The following is a 22765-nucleotide window of genomic DNA, read 5'->3' on the forward strand; positions in this document are numbered from 1 at the left end:
GTATATGATAGTTGGAAATGTAAGTGTACACAAAAATATGTGCAAGAACAAATGACACAGAGTGTTTTTATTTTGTCATCTACTCTCAAGATGAAACTTCACCAAAGACCATTTGCTCTCAGTTGGTCCCATTTTCTGCCTGTAACTTCCTAGCCTCCCTGAGCTCTAACCTCCACTCCTTTATGCCCACTCTCCATCTCCACTTTCTCTAGAGCTACAGGCTTCCTCCAAGAAGCACTTTCTTCCCTACACAACTAAGACCCATGGAGCATCATTTCAGTTACCCTCACTCTCAACTCTCTGGTCCTCTGTCCCACTTGCCTTGTATGTACTATGCCCGACTCTGGCTCAATCTACTTTCACATGTCTCAGAATTCTGAAATTACAGTGTTCAACTTCACTTAGTGTTTTATTCCTGTTTGGAAAATTCCCTTATTGATTTTAAATATGCTTACTCTTTTCCCAATCTCCACATCCTCAAGGCCCTTACTCCACTCCTATCCCCCTCTCTCAACCACCTGTGAGTTAAAGACCTTGCTTCTTACTTTAAAGAGAAACCAAGGCATTGCTCCCGCACTGAAGCCAGAAAGCTGGGCATAATCTTTTCCCTTTCTCAACACAATATCCAATCAGTTACCTTTTCAAATAATCTTAAAGTCTTTAGGGGAGAGAGGAATTAAAAATATATAATCAAATAGTTTAATAAATTTTTTACAGCAAAATAAAAACATACATTATTAAAAAAAGCCACATTCTACATTAAATACATTAAAATATTGATAATTTTATAAATAAAATCATTTTAAACAGTAAATACATGATAAAATTTCTCTGATACAAGGTTACGTACATATATTTCAATGACTGATTTTGAAAATATAAAAATTGCATCCTTCTTTTAAAAAACATTTAACTTAATGAGTTTTACAAAATTATCAAAAGTTAAAAAGTGCTAGATATGCTTCCATTTTGTTCCATTTTTAAAGCAATTATAGCACAACATCAGACCTTAAAAAAAGGTGAATTAGGGTATAAAGCTTATCCTATATTGCCTAAAAATGAAAACTTCAGAGACTTTCTAGGCAGTGGGAAGGGTTGGGAAGCCGATGAAGTTCAACGTCAGCAAAGGCTGTCACCTGCCCAGGGCTATTACCTGTCCTTGTTCTCAGAACCACGAGATTCCTCCTTCCTGGCCCACTCCTACAGAGGAGCCTTTTTATGCCTAATGGTTCCTAATTTTCAAGAGAAAAGGTTTCTGAAAGATTTTTTTTTTTTTGGTGAGGAAGATTAGCCCTGAGCTAACATCTGTTGCCAATCTTCCTCTTTTCACTGAGGAAGATTGGCCCTGGGCTAACATCTGCGCCCATCTTCCTCTACTTTATATGTGGGAGGCTGCCACAGCATGGCTTCACAAGTGGTGCGTCGGTGCACGCACAGGATCCAAACCTGCGAACCCCGGGCCGCCGAAGCAGAGCGCTCATACTTAACCACTACGCCACCAGGCCGGCCCCCTGAAAGAATTTTGATATTTAAATCCTATGCCAATACTGAAACTCTTCTAAAGATTAAGGCATTTTGCATTTGAATTTTATAAAAAAAAGTCATGAATCTTATTCCAAATGAAAAGAGGACACTTCGTTTGGTCACTTGATTTCATACCACTTGTAGAGGTAGGATAATTTTCTCCTCTCTCTGAAAACTGTCCTGACTATACAAATGATGGTTGTACTGGAAAGGGTTCTAATGCCTTTTCCGCATTCTTCCAGTTGTGAAAATTCTCTCTGTACCACTCAACTGAAAGGAAAAAACAAAAGACAAAAATCAAAAATAAAAAACTAAAAATAAGATAACCAACATTTACTGAGTTCCTACTAAGTAAAAAAAGTCTTGCCTGTCAGCTTATCAGCAGGTGAGAGTTGCTTAACAATGAAAGCAATTTGATTTTAAATTAACCAATGAAGTTAATCAGAAGATATTTCATCACCTAAAAACTTAGATTCAAAAATCAACTTTTATTTTAACTTCAAAAGTCCTTCAATACTGAATTTGCTGGTATAAGTGTTTAAGACATTCTGATGCTAAGGAATTCAGGAGGAAAGGGAGATAAGTCATTTGCACCGGTTTTAAATTTTTTTTAATTTTTTTTTTTTTTTTTTTTTTTTCCCCTAAAGCCCCAGGCGATAGTTGTATGTCATAGTTGCACATTCTTCTAGTTGCTGTATGTGGGACGCGGCCTCAGCATGGCCGGAGAAGCAGTGCGTCTGTGCGCGCCCGGGATCCGAACCCGGGCAGCCTGCATCAGAGCGCACGCACTTAACCGCTAAGCCACGGGGCCGGCCCTGCACCGGTTTTAAAGTTACAGAAAAAAGTGTAATATTTTGTTCATGTAAATGTAGCAATACTACATTATAGGCATAGTGAGAAACTGTGAGCTTCCTTCTGTTAATATGTGAAATTATTTTATGTCACTACACTAAAACCTTTTAGTTAAAAAATGATAAATTTTCTTTGTATTTGCTTTTAAAATTCAACACAAATATTTTGTATTTCAAGGTCTGAATCAAGACTTTTTTTCCTACATTTGGGTATCTTTTACCATGAGTACATTTCTAAATAGAAGTTTAACATATATACACAGACTTTGTATACACTTATTTTAATGGATATTTCTAAATTTAATGCATATACTAAATTTGTTTCCTATTTGTTTGTTTCATTATGAAAAGACTCAAGACACTCAAAGACGGTGAACTGTCTATACTTCATCAAATCTAAGACGCCACTGATCTTACACTGGACCATTATTTTACATACCACTAGGAAGGAAAAAATAGTTGCAATAATAATTATAAGACACTAGTGACTGTAAAACACATACCTTTCAAGGATGTGAAAAAAGTGAAAAAATGTGTATCAGAGAATCAATGAAATAGGTATCTGATAAATGCTAAAACATAAGAAGACTGATCAGAAGTTATTCTATGAAATTCAAGGTGCTTAGGAAATATATTACTAATGCTAGAAATAGATTAAATGTAACAGTAAAAAGTGAAAATGATTCATCACAATATTCTGCTGAATTTGTAATGTTCTAAAAATAAATTACTGTTCCTTTAAATTTTTCTGAATCCCCCTCCAAAAAATGACCAATTCATAACATACTTGTTTTCTTTATTCCTTCTTTCCAAGGCACTTTAGGTCTCCAACCTAAGCCATGTATTTTTTCTGACTTCATTGGATATCTCATGTCATTGGTAGGTCTTGGAAAACAAAACAGATTTAAAATGACATTGTGGATACATATTTACAAATTTAAATACTAAGAGAAATAATGCGTGTCTATGCATCTTTACCATAATTCAAATTTTTTCTTAAAAAATCTTCCCTGATGACATGCTTATTGTAAAGAATTTGTAAAATAAGGTATATATTAAAAAAAATCATCTATAACCCCAGAAGCCTAACCTTCTCTGTAGTTCATCCCTTTCTTATTTCAGCCACAATCTAGGTATGAATACAGTGCCTCATACCTAAATGTTTGACCAATGAATAAATAAATACACATAAACTTATTAGGACTCTCGTGTTTCCCATCCTAGATCAGGTACTTTATATAAATTACAATTAAACCTTACATACTTTTGTGAGCAAGGTATTCTTTTCCCTATTTCACATTGGAGGAAACCTCAGACTTGGAAAGAGTCAATAACTTTAAGTCACACAGCTAGTTAGTAATAATGTTGCACTTTATTCTGATGACATTTATCATTAGGAAAAAATATTTTAGCAGAAAACTCAAAAGACATAAACTAGTTTCTGGTTAAGTCCATGTATTTTATAATTTTGTAAGTACCTAAGATTTCACAACCTTTCCCCCATGTTTTAACTTGTTACTCACCTATCATTCACATAATCGACCCAGTTTTCCATTTCAGACTCTGAACTGGTGTCTTTGATCTGTCAAAATGGAGAAGGCTTTTGAGTCAAATTATAAAATGAGACCAGAGAATAACAATGGTATTCAATAGCTGATTCCAAAGACAAGAAAAACCACCTCCTCCAATTGGGGGAGACAGCTAAAATGAACAGCATTTTAGTAACACTTTCTATACTTTATAACCTAAATTCCATCTGAAGCTCACAGAGAATACTCATTGTATAAACTATGGGAGAAAATAAATTTTTTTGGCTTTTGTTTATCATTCAGTGTGATTTATAATAAAAAACATAGATTTGGTCTTCATCCCTGTTCCTAGCACAGCGCTCCTAAAACCCTTGGAATTTCCCAAGTAATGAGACAGCAAGCTGTCTTTTGCTACTCATAACAAGCCCCTTTTACCACACCAGAGTTTGTTAAGAAGTGATTTTTGGAAAGCCCCTAAGCATGTGAGGGCTAGTTGCCAGGGGAACCAACCATGTGATCCGAGGGACAGAACTCAGCCCCTTTCTCACCACCTCTAGGGAGAGAAGATGGACTGGAGGTTAAATTAATCACCAGTGGCCAATGATTTAATCAGTCATGACTACTTAATGAAGTCTCCATAAAAACCCAAAAGGACGGGGTTTGGAGAACTTCCAGGCTGCTGAAAACATGCAGGTGCTGCGAGGGTGCATGTCCGGAGAGGGCATGGACACTCCACACCCCCTCGTTCATAGCTTGCCCTATGCGTCTGCTCCATCTGGCTGTTCCTGAGTTATATCCTTTGTAATAAACCAGTAGTCTAGAAAGTAAACTGTTTTCCTGAGTTCTGTGAGCCACTTGAGCAAAGTACCTCCAATTTATAGCCGGTTGGTCAGAAGCACAGGTGACAACCAGGTCTTGTGATTGGCATCTGAAGCAAGGGAGTCTTGTGGGACTGAGCCTTTAACCTATGGGATCTGATGCTCTCTCTAGGAGGATAATATCAGAATTGAGTTAAATTGTAGGAGAGCCAGCTGGTGTCTGAGAAGTGCTTGGTGTGGAAAACCCACGTTTGGAGTACAGGGTATTCTGTGATTAGTGTAAATGAAAACAAAAGTTCTTCCATACACTCAGTCTCCCTTTCTACTGAGTCGTGTGATTTATAATTGATGTTCAGTAATACATACACACACCCATAACTATAATTATTTATATATCATTGTTCCTTGTCTAGACACACAATTTTATATTTGTGAAATTGAGGTATTTCTTATAACAGGTATATACATTTAATGTACTAGGATGTTTTTTCCTGAAAAGCTATTACTAAATGAGTGATACAGGTTCAAATAATGACATATCTTAGTATACATAATTATGAATTTCATTTTTTACTTGTCCACTTTTCAATTGAGTAAACTGTAAATTGTTGATTTTGACTAAATCAGTGATTACTGCCACTAATTTAGTGACAATTTGGAAAACACGATCCTTTCACAATATATACATACCAGTTGTATTAGTTCTTTGGCAAGCTGGAGAACTGACATTTCAAAATTGGTTCCGATGTTATAAATTTCACCTGGTTTCCCCTTTTTGAGGACAGTGAGAAATGCTTCTACTACATCAGTAGCATAAAGGAAATTTCTTGTTTGAAGCCCTGATCCATGAATGCAGCTAAAAAGATGACACGAAAGGGAATCATCAAGTGTAAAAAAGTAAGCTCTCCCAAACCAGAGTAAGGCAATGACTGGGTACAACTCCAGAGAAGCCAATTCTCATGGGGAGCCTAGACATCTTTTACTGAAAATACAAATTCTTATGACTTTTCTAAATTTTATCCATAGTTCTTAAATGATCTCCAAACCTCCTGAGAGTACTCAATAGGAAAGTGGTAAACATAAGTGAATACTAAGAAATATTTATTCATCAATTTTATACCTTAAATTAATTTTGAAGAAATATCTACAGTTCTATGAATTAAACAAATCCTTTGAAAAAGTAAAATTACATAAAAATCGATGCCTTTGAGTTCTAGGATATATCATTTAAGAATTGAAATTATCTTAGAAAGTATATTATAAAGATGAATTACAGATTATAATTATTTAAAAATCTATTACACTGATTGTAGAAGGAATTCTTAAATTTGTTGGGACATTCAATTCTGTGGCCTCCAACTCTAAGACTTCATGATTTTCAAGACAGACTGTCACCAAATACTATCAACATACCATACAGGTACAAAGGTAAATAATGACATACCATTTCCTGTTGTGTTGTAGTAAAGATATAAATTTCGGAATAACCTAAAAGAATATTTAAATATCATTTCAGATTTTGGAAATACACTCAATATGAATCTGAACTCATCATAAGATTAAAAGATTATTATTGTTAAGAAATATACATATGGATAAACTCTAATTCTTCTTATCAGGAGTTCAAGAAAAAACCTATTATAATTTTGACAAGTAAAAACTGTAAGATAGCTTCCTATTTCACAAAAACAAGTTGCTAGATAAATACGAAAATAAAATGATACAAATAGCGGAAAAATTCAGACGAAGTGTTCATGAACAATTTGCTCTCATCAAAAAGCTCACTTCTGTGCTGATTTTCCAAGGGCAGGAATCATATCCTACTTATTTATCTGCTTTACAAATAGTACCTACTGAATAAGTGCTTGTAAAATTAATAAAAAGTAAATTCTAGTGCCATTGGATTCAAAGAAAATTTATGTTAAACAGAGTGAGATAAATACCTAAATTTAAAATAAACCTGTTAAAGACACTCCAGAAATTAAAGCAAGCAGATATTAATACCAGAGATCAAGATATGGCCCTTTCCTTTGGGAGAATAGATCAATGCACCCAGCTGGGAAGTGCAAAACACAGACTCTAATTTTAGGCAGAGAAAGCAATAGTTACTTAAAATTGGGTGTAATGATACATAACCAACTGCACAGGCATTTTCAGCCTTTTAACTGCATTTCCTGATTCGCTACTTGTACTACTTTCAGGAAGACACTCAGGCCTGCAACAATGAGGAGGAGTTGGAGAACAGTTAACGAGCTGACTGTAAGACAAATGTATGTACAAGCCTCCTGCATCCCTCTCTAACCACCTTTTATATTTCCGTTCATACTGACATTTCCTGACATACTGGTCTGACTGCTAACCAGGAGTCTGAACCACGTTACAGGAGTGACGGGAGTACTCAATAGTGCTTTAGAATCTTGCAAAGTATAAGGCATTTTCACATATATCATCTCACTGGATCCTTCAAAATCCTTTCTAAATATTATCATCACCCTTCAATTTAAAGATGAAGCTCAACGGCCTAAGGTCATGCCAGCCGGCATCAGGTTGAGACTTCAACTCAAAACCTGACGAGAGTTGCATGTGGCCTACGTAGCATTTATAATCATGTATAATTACAACATAAATTATTTTGGACAAATAACTAAAGACAGACTATTTTAAATAATGAGAAGTTACAATCACTAAAACACACTATGAATTCAGAAGTAAAATGTACCTTTTCTGGATACTGATGTGGTCCATAAACATTACTGCTTCTTGTGATGACAACTGGAAACTTAAAGAGCATTCAACATTAAGGTAATGGAAAAGTCCAAACATAATTCTCTAAAGATAAGCAGTTTTAAATATGGGTGCTTCTGGCTAAATAATTCAACACACCTTAAGGACAGAAGCGAACGGATTTTTTTCTAACGTAAGGGTCCTGAAAAGACAGCGGAGGATGGGATTCAGATAAAGGCAAAGGTTCCAAAAGGAAGAAGAGGAATATTCTCTTTACTGGGACCAGGGGAGGATGAATATAGATGGAGGCAAGTTTTTAAGTCTGATAGCAGAAAATTAAGGAAATTTCCACGTGATTCTTTCAGAGACTACCTCTAGGACTCTACGTTTGGTTAGATGCCGACCTTCAAGCTGGCTTTCTCTTTTGTACCAACACGTACTATAAAAAGAGCTACTATGAAAGGGAAAAGGACCAACGCTACTGAAACACAAAAGGCAAGAGAGTCTGAAGTAATCTCTTGGCTTGCCTTTCCGACCTCATGCCTAATAACTCCATGAGAAGATCGTGGGGAGCCAAAGGCAGGGATTCGAGTTGATGATTCATATCGGGTAAGGATCCCACACCGACAATGTCAGAGCCCCCAGGGCAAGTATGCCTCCCATTCATGAAGAGCCAAGAGGTGAACCACGCAGAGAGGAGCAGGCGGAAGGTCAGGGAATCTGCCCTCCCTCTGTCTTCCTTCACTCAGAGGGTTCCTGGGACTCAGGATATTCCAACAGGGCTTTTCACTATAGTGTTACACTCTACCTATTACTAAAGTAGGAAAAAAATATACACAAATTATTCCTTTAAATGATGAACTGAATAAGAAGAAGTAGGTCCTACTTAGTCTACACAATATAGGAAATCAGTTTTTTTATTTATTATTTATTTTTTAATAATTTTATTTATCTATTTTTCCCCCCAAAGCCCCAGTAGACAGTTGTATGCCACAGCTGCACATCCCTCTAGTTGCTGTATGTGGGACGCGGCCTCAGCATGGCCGGAGAAGCGGTGCGTCCATCAGTGCGCGCCCGGGATCCGAACCCGGGCCACCAGCAGCCGAGAGCGTGCACTTACCCACTAAGCCACGGGGCCGGGCCAAGGAAATCAGTTTTTTTAATTCCTTAATATATAACTTTTCTCAATCTATGTCTTCTACTCTAAAAAAGAAATGTTGCTAATGCTAACTTGGAGTGTTTTGTTTTTATTTTTATTATTTTGTGAGGAAGATCAGCCCTGAGCTAACATCTGATGCCAATCCTCCTCTTTTTGCTGAGGAAGACTGCCCCTGGGCTAACATCTGTGCCCATCTTCCTCTACTTTATATGGGATGCCACCACAGCATGGCTTGACAAGCAGTGCATGAGTGCACGCTCGGGATCCGAACCCCGGGGCCGCCACAGCGGAGTGCGCACACTTAACCGCTACGCCACCAGGCCAGCCCCCTAACTTTGAGTTTTTGTTGTTTTTTTTTGTTTTGGTATTTTTTTTTTTATTGATGTTTTAATAGTTTATAACATTGTGAAATTTTGGGTTGTACATTTTTGTTTGTCCATCACCATATATATGTCTCCTTTCACCCCCTGTGCCCACCTCCTACCCCCATTGCCCCTGGTAACCACAATACAGTTTTCTCTGTCCATGTGTTGGTTTATATTCCACATATGAGTGAGACCATACAGTGTTTGTCTTTCTCTTTCTGGCTTATTTCACTTAACATAATACCCTCCAGGCCCATCCACGTTGTTGCAAATGGGACGATTTTGTCTTTTTTTATGGCTGAGTAGTATTCCATTATATACATATACCACATCTTCTTGATCCAATCATCAGTCAAGGGACACTTAGGTTGCTTCCACTTCTTGGCTATAGTGAATAATGCTGCAATGAACGTAGGGGTGCATAAGCCTCTTTGGATTATTCATTTCAGGTTCGTTGGATAGATTTCCAGTAATGGGATGGCTGGATCATAGGGTATTTCTATTTTTAATTCTTTGAGGAATCTCCATACCGTTTTCCATAAAGGCTGCACCAGTTTGCATTCCCACCAGCTGTGTATGAGGGTTCCTGTTTCTCCACATCCTCTCCAACATTTGTTGCCTAACTTGGAGTTTTAACACCTAGGTCCAGAGAAAATTGACTCAAGAGTTTCTGAAATCAGTTCTTACCTTATATCGTTCCCAGTAAGACTGTACAAAACACTCAGCAGCTGCTTTAGACGATGCATAAGGATTTGTAGGTTGTTTGGGTGAAGATTCATCAAATTCCTAATTTTAAAAAGATATATATTTAAAAAATAAGTGTTATGCATACTTTCTAAGAAGAAAAATTAGAAAACATATTACAAACTTGAAACGTTAATCACTACATTTAAAAAAACATTTATTGAACCCCAACTATGTGTCTGCCATTTTTCTAAGACCTTTCTATGTAGTAACTTCTTTAAAGTTGACAACAACCCTGTAAGGCAGGCAGAGAGAACGGCAAGCGCAAAGGCCCTGAGACAGAAGTGTGTCCAAAGGAACTATAAGGAGGTTCGTGTGAGGGAAGAGAAATAGGAGATGAGGTTGGAGAGCTAGAGGGAGGCCAGAACATGTGGACACTTGAAGGCCACTGTAAAAACATTAACAGGTTTTGGGCAGAGTAATGCCATGATCTGACTTATGTTTTAAAAATCATTCTGGCTACTGTGTCAGATCTGATGTAGGGTGACAAGGGTACAAGAAGAAAAGTCTACCTCATAAAAGTTGCAAAGACAGTTGAAAGTGGTTACTTCTCAGAAGTGGGACTGGGGATTGAGGACAAGTGGTCAAGGTCTGCATTTTCTCATTATAAGTTTTTTGAAACTACTAGATTTTTTTTGCTATGTACATGTGGTAAAAATAAAAAAATAAAACAAAACAGAATGAGGTCACTGCAAATATTGACTATAAAAAATACCGACTAGAAGAGAAGAGATTCCAGTTTCTACAATAATTTCACACTCACTCTGACATTCCAATTTGCTTTCTGAGGGGAAGAGAAAGGTGAGCAGACAGCAAGTATGTGGCAGCCTATCTTACATATGCTTTGGCCCACAGGAATGACATTCATCATGTAAGACTGGGAGAAAAAGCTGAGATCAGCTGCTCTCTTACAAAATAGTGTCAGTCAAATTACATATAAATCTGTGCTGGGACTAGGCTATTGTTGCCAATGGGTGGCATTATTTGATCTGAACAGGAGATACGATGGAATAACATCTGGAGAGTCCCAGAAGTTGTATAATCAGAGGATGAAAAAAGCCCAGAGTAGGTTTTAATAAGACAGATGTGTATGGTGATCCATGGTAAGCAGGTGCAATACACATTTGCTAGGCTTACCTTATCAAGACTGCCTCCATAGACTTCATCTGTGCTGACGTAAATAAACTTCTCCACTCTGGCTTCATGAGCTGCACTTACCAAAACGTGAGTACCGTAAACATTAACATATGTAAACTCAAAGGCCCGTACAAACGAAAGATCTAAAAAGAGAGAAAAAGCTAGAACAATCCCACCCAAGGGACAAAACAAATACCAAGCAATAGACTCAGGTTCAAAGAGTAACAATGATTTCTAGTGGAACTGAAAAAACAAGACAGACTTCAAATTCTGAAAAAAAACAGAGTTGAGAATAGATACGTGGAGTTACGTGTCTAAAGTCTTTGTGTTATTTGAGAGGAGGGCAAAGGTTTCGATGGACTTTAGTCTTTGATAAGCTAATTACACATGTAATTTCCAGGGTAACCACTCAAAGAACACAAACAGAATATATAACAACCAACTAGTAGAGGAAGAAAATAGAATAAAAAAAAAAGTTGCTCAGTCAAGTCCTTAAAAAAGCAAGCAAGAATTTTTCTTAAAAGGATTTTGAAAAAAGGCAAGGAAGGGTAGGCCCCATGGCTTAGCAGTCGAGTGCGTGCGCTCCGCTGCTGGCGGCCCGGGGTTCAGATCCCGAGCGTGCACGGACGCACCGCTTCTCCGGCCATGCTGAGGCCACGACCCACATACAGCAACTAGAAGGATGTGCAGCTATGACATACAACTATCTACTGGGGCTTTGGGACAAAAAAATAAATAAATAAAAAAGGCAAGGAAGAATTTTTTTAAAAAGAACTAAAAAACAAACAAGCAAAGACACAGAACAGGTGAGAAAAATAGAAAGCATATAATAAGATGGTAGAAATAAATCCAAATATATCAACAAACTAAATGCTCAGGGTAAATATCAAGGATGGTCGGACTGGATTGAAAAAACAAAATCCAAACACAAATTGTTTATAAGACATACAGCTAAACCATAAAGCCAGAGAAAGGTTGGAAATAAAAGGATGGAAAAAGACATATCATGAAAATAATAACTAAAAGGAAGGTGACACAGCTATATTAATTTCAAACAAAATTTACTTCAAGGCAGCACACATCACCAAGGAAGAAAGATCACTTTATAAGGATAAAAGGTTCAATTCAGCAAAAATATACAGGAGATTTGAAGGATATGATTAACCAATTTAACCTAATGGATATTTAAAGAGCAACGTACCCACCGTTTATAGATTACACATTCTTTTCAATACATGTGTAATATTTACACAGAGTGACCATACACTGAGCCGAAAAGCAAGTTGAAGCACAAAGAACTGAAATCATACAATATGTTATCTAACCAATAAAATTAAGGTAGAAATCAATAACAAGAAAATCCACACGTTTGGAAATTAAGATATACACTTCTAAGGAATCCATGGATTGAAGAAGAAATCAAATCCTTAAAAAGATCATAAAAATAATGCACATGAAAACTTGTTATATTTAGATAAACGATAAACCAGCATTTAAAAGTAAATTTATAGCCTAAAATGTAAATATTAGAGAAAAGCTCAAAATTAATAAGCTAAATGTTATGAAATATTACACAAAAAGGTAGGAAAAAAATAGAAAATAAACCCAAACAAAGTAGAAATAATGAATAATAAACCTAAGAGTAGAAATTCATTACGTAGAAAACAAGCATACAATAGAAAAGATCAACAAAGTCAAAGATAATTTTTTGGAACAACAAAAGGGTGGGAGGGTATCAAGAATTGGTGAATTTGCTGGTATCAAGAATCGTTACAAAGTTACAGTGATTAAGACAGTGTGGTAATGGCATAAGGACAAAGACCAACAGAACAGAACAGGAGCCCAGAAATACAAGCACACAGAAATGGGCACCTGATCTACAACAAAGGGGGTGAGGAGGAAAGGCCGAGTCTTTTCAATAAACTGTGTTGGGTAAACCCAATATTGATCCATGGGAAAAATCTGAATGTACAAGGCAAAACAGTAACTTTCATGAAAAGAATATATAAGACTATCTCCATGACCTTGGAGGTAGGAAAAGAGTTCTTACACAGAACACAAAGAGCACTAACCCTAAAGGAAAAGGGTGATAAACTGGACTACACTGAAATGCACAACTTCAATTGATCAAAAGACAATTTAGAAACTGAAAAGGAAAATGTAAGATTGAAAAAAGGTAATAGCCAAAGGCTTGAATCCAGAATAGATAAAGGACTTATAAAAATCTGTAAGGAAAAAACTGACAACCCACCAGAAAACGCAGAGACTTAAACAGAAACTTTCCAAAGAAGACAGACCAATAAGAAAGACGAGAGGATAGCCCAATAAATAAATGCAAAGGTTTTTAACCTCATTAGTAATCAGGGAAAAATAAAATAAAACCACCATAGACTGACAACAGCAAGTGTTCATGAGCATCTCATAAATTGCTGGAAGGAGTGTACAACTGCTTTATCATTTACCAAGTAGAAGGATTTGCTCTACCAGATATGAAAGCACTATATTAGTCAATATACTGTGTAACCAGCACAGGTATAGACAAAGAGACAAATGAAGAGTCAAGAAACAGACACTCATATAAGGATACTTGATATATGACCAGGCACAGGAAACGGGTGAACTTTTCCCTAATTGGTAGAGGTCCAACTGGTATTCAAATAGAAAAAAATGAAATTGGACTCCTACTTTATACTGCACATAAAAATCAATTTCAGATGGATTACAAATCAAAATGTGAAAGGCAAAACTATAAAGCTTTTCAAAGATAATACAGGAGAATATCTTCAGGACCTTGGGGCAAGAGAGAACTTTTTTTTTTTAATATAATATTTCTTTTTTTTCTTTTTTGAGGAAGATTGGCTCTGAGCTAACATCTGTTGCCGATCTTCCTCCTTTTTCCATTTTCTCCCTGAAGCCCCAATACACAGTTGTATATCCTAGTGGTAGGTCCTTCTAGTTCTTCTATATGGGATACCGCCTCAGCACGGCTTGATGAGCAGTGAGCAGGTCTGCACCCAGGATGCAAACCAATGAACCCTGGGCCGCTGAAGTGGAATGCGCAAACTTAACTGCTATGCCACCAGGCCAGCCCCAAGAGAGAACTTTTTAAGACCCAAAAAGCATTAACCATAACATAAAGGAAAAGACATATAACTTCAACTACATGAAAATTAAGAACATCTGTTCATCAAGACGCCCTAGAAAAAACATCAAAAGATAAGCCATGGAGGGGAGAAGATAGGTATAATAATGTAACAAAGGACTAGTATCCAGAACATATATAAACTCCTACAAATCAATGATAAAAAGGAAAATAACCCAATTTAAAAATGGGCAAAAGATTTCAACAGCATTTCACAAAAGAAGACATCTAAATTACCAATAAACATATAAAAGGTGCACAGCTTCACTTGTCATCAGGGAAGCAGAAATTAAAACCACAATGAGATACCACTACACACTACTCAGATTGCCAAAAATGAAAAACTAACCTTTGGTGAGATGTGGAGCAAAAGGAGGTCTCACACAGTCTTGGAAGAGTGGAAACTGGTATAATTACCTTGGGAAACAGCTGGACATTATCTCAATGCTGAAGTGTGCAGATCTTATGAATCTAGTTATACACTGAGAGAAAGGTGTACTTGTGTGTTCCAAGGTACATGTGTAAGAACATTCATGGTAGTATTGTTCAAAATTGCCCAAAAGTGTAAATAATCCACATGTCCATCAAGAGTAAAAGAGATACACAAATTGTGGTATATACTTAGAATGGAACATTGTATGTCACTGGAAATGAACAAATTATACCTACAGCCAACTACAGGGAGGAATCTACATAAATGAAAAAGCAATACCAATAAACTGACATGTTATTTTATATACACATTTTAATAAAATTTAAAAACAGGCAAAACTAATCTATACTATTTAGGGATAAATTCATAGACACTAAAACTGTAGACAAAACTAAATGAAATTTTAATTTTAAAATCAGGTAATAAAGCAGTAGTAATACTATTATTAAAGAGGGTTCAGCAACATCCTATCTGTTGTTTAAGTGATGGCTACATGGATATTTACATTATCATTATTCATTTACCTTTACTTCTAAATTCTTCTGAATATATATTTCACAACATAAAATGTTAGACAAATTACTAGAAGATATTTCAGGTGTACAAAACAGTAACAGATAATAATGTAATGTTCAGGGCTGGCCCCGTGGCTTAGCGGTTAAGTGCACACGCTCTGAACCTGGCGGCCCAGGTTCGGATCCAGGGCGCGCACTGACGCACCGCTTGTCCGGCCACGCTGAGGCGGCGTCCCACATACAGCAACTAGAAGGATGTGCAACTATGACATACAACTATCTACTGGGGCTTTGAGGAGGAAAAGGAGGAGGATTGGCAATAGATGGTAGCTCGGGGCCGGTCTGTCTCAGCAAAAAGAGGAGGATTGGAATGGATGTTAGCTCAGGGCTGATCTCCCTCACACACACAAAAAATAAAAATGTAATGTTCAACTGTGCATCACCACCCAGCTTAAGAAAAACACCATAAAAAACAAAGTTGAAGGCCTATTTCCCCAGAAGTAATCCCTAACCTGAATTTGGTTAAACTCAGAGTTTTAAGATAGCATTCAAGGTTACATTTCAACCTACACTAATAAAAGTGATCTGAAATGTGCCTAGTATCTTGATGACAGTGACCACAGGCTTGTTTTTCTGATAGAGCATGGTATCTACTCTTTCAAAGACATATATTAAGTACCTACTTGTTCAACCTCATTAATGTACTTTGATTTAGGCTAGTTAGCCACTGGAAAAAAAAATTTTGCCCATCATAACTGTAATATAAAACAATGCTTACCTACATGTGTTTGCGCAGCAAAATGCAGTACTATATCTATTTTCTCTGTTTCAAAAAGCAGTTTCACAAAGTGAGAATCACATATGTCACCCTATATAAAAAAGCAAACATGAAAAAACGAAATTTCATTGAGTACTCCCATTCATAATAACCATTTTACTATATAAACAAAAAAAAGATAATAAAAAAATTAATTCTTCCCACCACCTTGGTTTAATAAATAGAGAATATCTTGAATATTCAACTGACAGGTCAAGAAAGTATAGTAGTGATGTATTTCTCCAGCATCCTAGGATATAAGATATTCAATTCAAAATATTTTTTTGCAAGTAAGTGTCTAAAACAACATTTTATTGAGCACCCACTACTATTAAGGACTGTGCTAGCTTTTTTCCTTAACATTCTTGCCAACCTAAGGTCATCGTGTTAATAAGAAATTTTTAAACATATTTTTAAAAGTTTGAAATAACCGTTATCGAAGTATATTTAAAGTAAGTAACAACTGGAATGACATTTTGAAAAACGTATTTAACCACAACTAAGCACACTTATGAGTACTTTTGATGTTATATGTACAGTTAGTTCTTCTAAAAATATGTATTCTCAACAATTCTTTGGTGTCTGAAGGAAACACTTTCACATAGAAGAACAGAATTATGAAATGTTTGCTCAGTATATTCTTTAACATTTCTGGTTAAAAAAAGAATTTATAGGGCCGGCCCCATGGCCTAGTGGTTAGGTTCAGCACACTTCACTTTGGTGGCCTGAGTTCACAAGTTCGGATCCCAGGCATGGACTTACACCACTTGTCAGCCATGCTATAGCAGTGACCCATATATAAAATAGAGGAAGACTGGCATAGATGTTAGCTTAAGGTGAATCTTCCTCAAGCAAAACAAAAAGAGGAAGACTGGCAACAGATGTTAGCTCAGGGCTAATCTTCCTCAGCAAAAAAAAAAAAAAGAAAGAAAGAAAGAAAAAGAAAAAGAGAGAGAGAGAATTTATAGAATCACTAAAAAAAACATAAATCATAAGACAAACAGTTTTATTTGACATTAAAATTTCCCTTTGCAAATTAATGGCCTGGCTCTCTGGTTTATACTTTGGACTCTTCTAAGAGTGGCTAGTAAGAATCAGCCTTCCAGAGCCAATCAATCAACCTTCATGGGAGAAGACTATCCCATGGGCTGTGTGGTGGGCTTTTTGGCTGTTGGCTGGACTGAGTAAAACCTGGCCTTATATCAATCTCTTTAAATCCCAGAAAAGCCTTATTAAGAAGGCTAGTGAAGCCCTAAAAGTCACAAACCATGGAAGTTCAATCAGCTACTCATAGATCTGCCAAGGCACCAAAAATCAAATGTAGCTTTATATGTGGTGTCAATCTAAAAGTTGTATTCTCTATAGCACACGGTACTTCTGGAAATTAAAAAGGCTTTCATAAGTGTGCCTTCCAAGCCCATATTACACAAGTTTGTAATCCCATATTGTAAACCCATATTACACAAGTCTGTAAAGTAGAAAGATAAAATGTCTGAATGACTAAAGAAGCACCGTATAATAACTATATAATTACAAGAAAACTTTCATACCTGTATAAATTTGTAGTTCTGTTTGTTAGAAATTGTTTCAAGATTCTTCAAGCTTGCACAGTAATCCAGCTTAAAACAAGTGGGGGGGGCGGTGGAGAAACAACACAAAAAGTGATAATAGCTTTTCCTATAAAAATATCAATTTATTTTAAAGACTATAGATGTTCTGATTATAATACAAGAACATGTCTTCTTAAAGTGTTTGCTCTTTGTATTTTTAGAAATTTCTGACATCTTAAAAGTAAAGAACAAAACACATGTAATTTTATTACCTTTCCAAAATACAAAAAAATTACTTTTTATAAATCTGTTCTTTAAACATTTTTCTTGTCCAGATTTGCCTCCAGCCACTGGTGGCTAGAAAAGTTTACCACTCCTTACCGACAAGAAATTAGTGATTAAAACAATTATACCTGTGTTACACATATTGTAAGTCATTACACTTTTTCCTGAGTTAACTCTTGGTAAGTTGGTGTACAGATGGGGTGAAAAATTACTGTCTATGATGGTAAGGCAGGCAAAAATTCATAAGACTTACAGATTATTCTTTGTCTACACATTTTTATTATTATGTTTTATGAAATTAAGGTTAACTAATTGCATCTTGTGTTTAAAGTCAAAAATCCAGTGATGACCAATCACGGCTTTCAGACTCTGCAGGGAGACTCCAATCATTACAGAAAAATTCTCAAAACTCTATTAACTTAACTGCATTTTAATTTAAAAAATAAATATATTTAAATACAATTAAAAAAATAAATATATAAAAAAATAAACTGTCGTGCTGCATAACGTCATTTTGGTCAACGATGGACCACATATATGACAGTGGTCCCATAAGATTAGTACCATATAACCTAGGTGTGCAGTAGGTAATACCACCTAGGTTTGCGAAAGTATACTCTAAGATGTTTGCATAACGACGAAATTGCCTAATGAGGCATTTCTCAGAACGTATCCCCTTTGTTAAGTGGTGCATAACTGTATAATTTTCCAGGAGGTGGCAGTTATAAAATTAAATAATAAAACCATAATCAAATAATCAGAGTATCACAACTCCAAAAAAGATTAATAATCACAAGATCATACTAAATATTGAATTTAGGATGAAGATTTTCTTTTGGTAAAAATACTGCACTAAAACCTTTACTTTATGGGCTACCAAAATAAATGAAAAAGTTTCAAAAGACTTTATGTAAGACTAAATACAGCAAGAACATGACTATATAGGCCCCTAAGTTGCTAAAATGACTAAATAAAAAACTAAAATATCAGCATAACAGGATTCTAATATTTTTTAAAAATATAAATGTTTCAGTACTTAAAGCTCGTTTTTATAAAACTCACCTTGTCTAGATTTATGATCATATAATTTGGATAATCTTCTACTAAAGAGACAATCATATGTGATGCACTATAAGAAAAAAGTGTATCTTGTTAGCAGAAAATTTAACCTTTTCCCTAAATTCTTGAATGTTACCCTAAGCTGTCGAGTGTTAGGAAACTATTCAAAGATACCTTTAAATTTCTCCAAGACAACAGAAATAATATATCTACACTGAATATACACACACCCACGCTTTTCACTAACCTTCTCAACAGTATCGACATACAAAGTCTTATACTCCTTTTATACTATGTAGAAGAGAGAATTCACTGGTCCTGGGTATAAGAAAAAAATTAGTTTAAGCAAATGATGCTGTCCATGGATGCTCTGAGTGTGGGAGGAAAGGAGGATGATAAACACAGAGCAATGGTTAGTGCAAATGGATTGAAACTATAATGAGCCTTTTTGGTGACAGTAGGCATAATTACGTAAAAATAAAGTTAGTATGAGCATATTGAGTTGTCTATGTTCACAGTAACCCTACTGCAGTTTATCTCTTGGCACAAGAATTTGGTGTAAACCAGAATCCTCTGGGGGACGAGATGGGGTAGCAGTGTCCTAGACTAAACCTAAGTTTCCAAGGCTAATGATGGCTGAAACTATCCTGAGCTGGATACCCATAGTGGCTCCTGGGTTTCAGAGGACCCTGAAGCGCAACCAGAGGCATATCTCAGTGAGACAATGCACCAGATTTTATCATATACACCAAACCGTTGGGCTCCCAGGAACAAGAGCAGCCCCTGACCAAAGTTAGGAACTGAAACTTTGTATCTGGCAGCCCTTTCAAAGCAATTTCTAGGACATACTCTTCCTGGACCAGCACTCTCACACTAGTACCACCCTTTATATGCCCATGCTCCTCTTCTCATAAGTGAATCTTGCCTGCCTGGTACCCTCCTCCAAGTCACTGTCAGATTAGAAGAGGTGATTTAATGTGCTAATGGGCGGGGGGGGGGGGGGGGGGGGGGCGGATAAAAAGATCCCATGTTCCTCTTCTTCCACTAGACACTGGGATAATTTCCTGTTTGTACTCATGAATTCATCCGTTCAGCAATTACTGAAGACCTTTATAAAATAAGCCAGGCATTCTCCCAGGTGCTGAGTGAACAACAGTCTGCCCTCAACCACTTTACATTCCAGAGTGGGAAAGCAGGCAATAAGCAAGTGAATACAAATACAATAACAATTTCAAGGCAGCTGAAATTAATTTCAGCAATATAATTTCCATAAAAGCAATATAATTTCAGGTAGTGATAACTGTGTTAGTTGGCGGAGGAGCTATTTTCGATAGGGTGGTCAGGTAAGGCCTCTCTGATGAGGCGATGTTTGAGTAAACATCCGAACTGAGTGACGCAAACAGCCTAAGCAAAGGGGAAGCAAGTGCAGAGGCCTCAAGACAGGAGCAACGAGCCCGTGTGCTCCAGGAACTGCAAGGGTTACGGTAAGTGTGGCAGGCACTCAGCCGCAGATCAGGTCGGAAAACAGGGCTTGGGCACTTGAGTCTTGTAGATACGGTAAGGAGTTTGGATTTTATTCTCAGCCTGACAGGAACCATTGGAGTAAAACTCTATGAGCTGATTTACTTAATAAACAACACTGACTTCTGTGTGAAGAACAGACTTTAAGGGAACCAGAGGGGCAGCAGTGTGACCAATCGGGAGGCTACAGAAGCAGTCTAGGCAAAAGAAGACAGTGACATGGGCTAGGACGGAAGGAGGAGGGGGTGAGAAGTGTTCGCCTTGACGATAGACTTTGGCAGTAGTGAGAGGACTTGCTGACTGAATGTGGGTGCGAGGGCAAGAGGCATCAAACGTTTAGTACAGGTCAAAGCACTAAGAAAGGATTTTTTAAAGTCTGCTAAATAAATGAATGCCCTAAGTCGTTTTTTGGCGCCTATACGTACAAGGTTTGAATAGGGGGCGGGGGGAGTTGGTGAGAAGCAATGTGGGCGCACTCAGAAGAGTGACAAGCGCATCTCGGGCCAGGTAGGAGGACAGCAGTTTTGCTTTGGGAGGGAGGCGTTTTAAAGAAGCCGCAGTTTCAAAGGAAGCACGTCTTTGCAGGCCGGGGAGGAGAGAGAAGGTAGAATGATCTCGGTCGTGCATCAAGACCCTCTCCATATCAGACCCCCAAAGTTGGTCCCAAGTTGCCAAGGGCAAGCAGAGCCGCAGGAAAGGGTTGAGGTTTATGAGGAGCCACGGCTCGGCCAGCGGCGCCGTTACCTACATGAAACCAGCACCCCCGGTCACCAGGACCCGCTTGGCAAAGCTCCTGGAAGGACCCCAGGGCTCCGCCTGGAACGCAGTCGACATCTCCCGGCTCAGCAATGCCTGGCACCGTAAAGCGCCAGGTCTGTAGGCCGTAGGGAAGGTCCACCGCGACTTTTTGCGACGCGTCTTGCTCCCTCGACACGTCAACGAGGCAGGCAGCAGCCGCTTCCGGAGTGTGGACGATTTGTCCCCGCCCACTGGAGGGGAGGTGCGGTCCTCGGGTGCGCGGGCAGCGCAGCGCCACTGCGCAGGCGCAGTTCTTCTCTGCTACTGCCTGACGGACTAGGAGCTCTTAGGGTGTCTGGGAAAGTGGAGTCTGAGACATTTTCGGAGCAAGTGTCACCAGCATGAATTAGGCTTTTCTTAGATACACAGATAGTCCGAGTTATGCACGATTACCTTCCTATGATCCTTGTACTATAGCCATCTCCACAGATTACCCACCAGTTGAGCTGAGGACTCCTGGCGAGTTCCCTTGCAAACTGTAGAGATGGGAGGTTGGAACTGGAAAATGACCTTTTACAGTTGTTGTTAGTATTATTATTAGAGACAGCGCAGGCTGCTTGCAATCATGGTAAAGATGTTCTCTAGATCCTACCCTTACATCTTTTCCTACTACTCCTCTTGTGCACTCTGCCCCAGCCTCCCTGTCCTCCTTGCTCTTCCTTGAATTCGCCTGGCATGCCATTTCCTTTAGGCCTGGATGCCCTTCCCCAGATATCTGCCTAGTTTTTACCCTTACTTCTTCAGTTTTCAGCTTGACTATCACCCAGTCCTTCCTTGACCACCCCAATTAAAATATCAAACTCTACCCTAGCCCTGCCAAACCACTTTACCCCTCTTTATTTTTCTCCGTAGCAGTCATCAACATTTATGTTGAATAGTTCATAGTCACTGCTCCATGAGGGCAAGAATGTACCAACATGGAATAAGGACCAAAATATATTATAGTGGATACTTCCCATTTTATCTGACCAGACTCTCCCACCCTTTATGATCTCCCGAAGTTGACCCACCCTAGGCAGTCCACACTGTGGACATCTGACTCACCCTAAACAAATTGAAGCCTCTTCCTGGGGATTTGGAATTGGACTAAGGTTCTAGCATAGTCTAGCTGCTCTCATTGAACTCTGAAGACCTACAAACTTGAGACTTGGTGGCCATATTCCATACGGGTAGGGAAAAGAGGAAATGAGTACTTACATTTTTACTTCATATACTTTTGACTGTGAATTTTTTCCAAAGCCGCATGAATTACTTTTATAATTATTATTTTTTTAAATATACAAACTCTTATTTCTTTATAATTTTATTTATTTTTTTATTTTTCTTCCCCCAAAGCCCCAGTAGATAATTGTACGTCATAGTTTCACATCCTCCTAGTTGCTGTATGTGGGACGCGGCCTCAGCACGGCCGGAGAAGCGGTGCGTCGGTGTGTGCCTGGGATCCGAACCCGTGCCGCCAGCAGAGGAGCGCACACACTTAACCGCTAAGCCACGGGGCCGGCCCTGCTTTTATAATTAAAAAATAATGCAATTTAAAAAACTCATCATATTAATATCTCCAGTTTATTATTGGTCTGCCAGAGATACTGAAAATGCTGGCTATATGATAGGACGTGTTCCCTCAAGATTTCTTTTTCTAAATCGTGAGATCGGTTGTGAGAACTTGCTTATATGTAATAACAGCTGGTCATTGAATGAAAATAATTTATATACATTTATTCATGAAATAATTTTGATCTTCTACTCTCATCAAGACAGACGTAGTCTCTGACCAGCTGGAGCTTACAATACAGT

At 37.7% G+C, this 22765-nt stretch overlaps 1 protein-coding gene across 1 annotated transcript; it reads right to left on the reverse strand.

Annotated features, from left to right (window-relative positions):
• Window positions 1-703: 703 nt before the first annotated feature.
• TGDS (TDP-glucose 4,6-dehydratase) lies at window positions 704-21081 on the reverse strand. The gene is made up of 12 exons (XM_058548374.1): window positions 20922-21081; window positions 18656-18722; window positions 17309-17377; window positions 15720-15810; window positions 10852-10994; window positions 9658-9756; window positions 7442-7501; window positions 6167-6210; window positions 5413-5578; window positions 3899-3957; window positions 3163-3260; window positions 704-1794 (listed from the first exon to the last, which is right to left on the reverse strand). The coding sequence occupies exons 1-12, from the start codon at window positions 21005-21007 to the stop codon at window positions 1709-1711; spliced, it is 1068 nt and encodes a 355-aa protein (XP_058404357.1). The 5' UTR covers window positions 21008-21081; the 3' UTR covers window positions 704-1708.
• Between the last annotated feature and the right edge of the window lie 1684 nt (window positions 21082-22765).

The sequence above is a fragment of the Diceros bicornis genome, chromosome 9 (assembly GCF_020826845.1).
Source record: "Diceros bicornis minor isolate mBicDic1 chromosome 9, mDicBic1.mat.cur, whole genome shotgun sequence".
NCBI classification, from domain to species: Eukaryota; Metazoa; Chordata; class Mammalia; order Perissodactyla; family Rhinocerotidae; genus Diceros; species Diceros bicornis.

What these genes read in the sequence shown, in the direction of transcription:
- TGDS (XM_058548374.1), bottom strand. Translation starts at nt 21,007, where the DNA reads ATGTCGACTGCGTTCCAGGCGGAGCCCTGGGGTCCTTCCAGGAGCTTT. An exon ending in ACCGGGGGTGCTGGTTTCAT is followed by an intron (nt 18,723 to 20,921) that starts GTAGGTAACGGC and finishes TTTTTCTTATAG; the next exon opens with TGCATCACATATGATTGTCT. An exon ending in ATGGAGGCAGTCTTGATAAG is followed by an intron (nt 9,757 to 10,851) that starts GTAAGCCTAGCA and finishes TTTTAAAATTAG; the next exon opens with GAATTTGATGAATCTTCACC.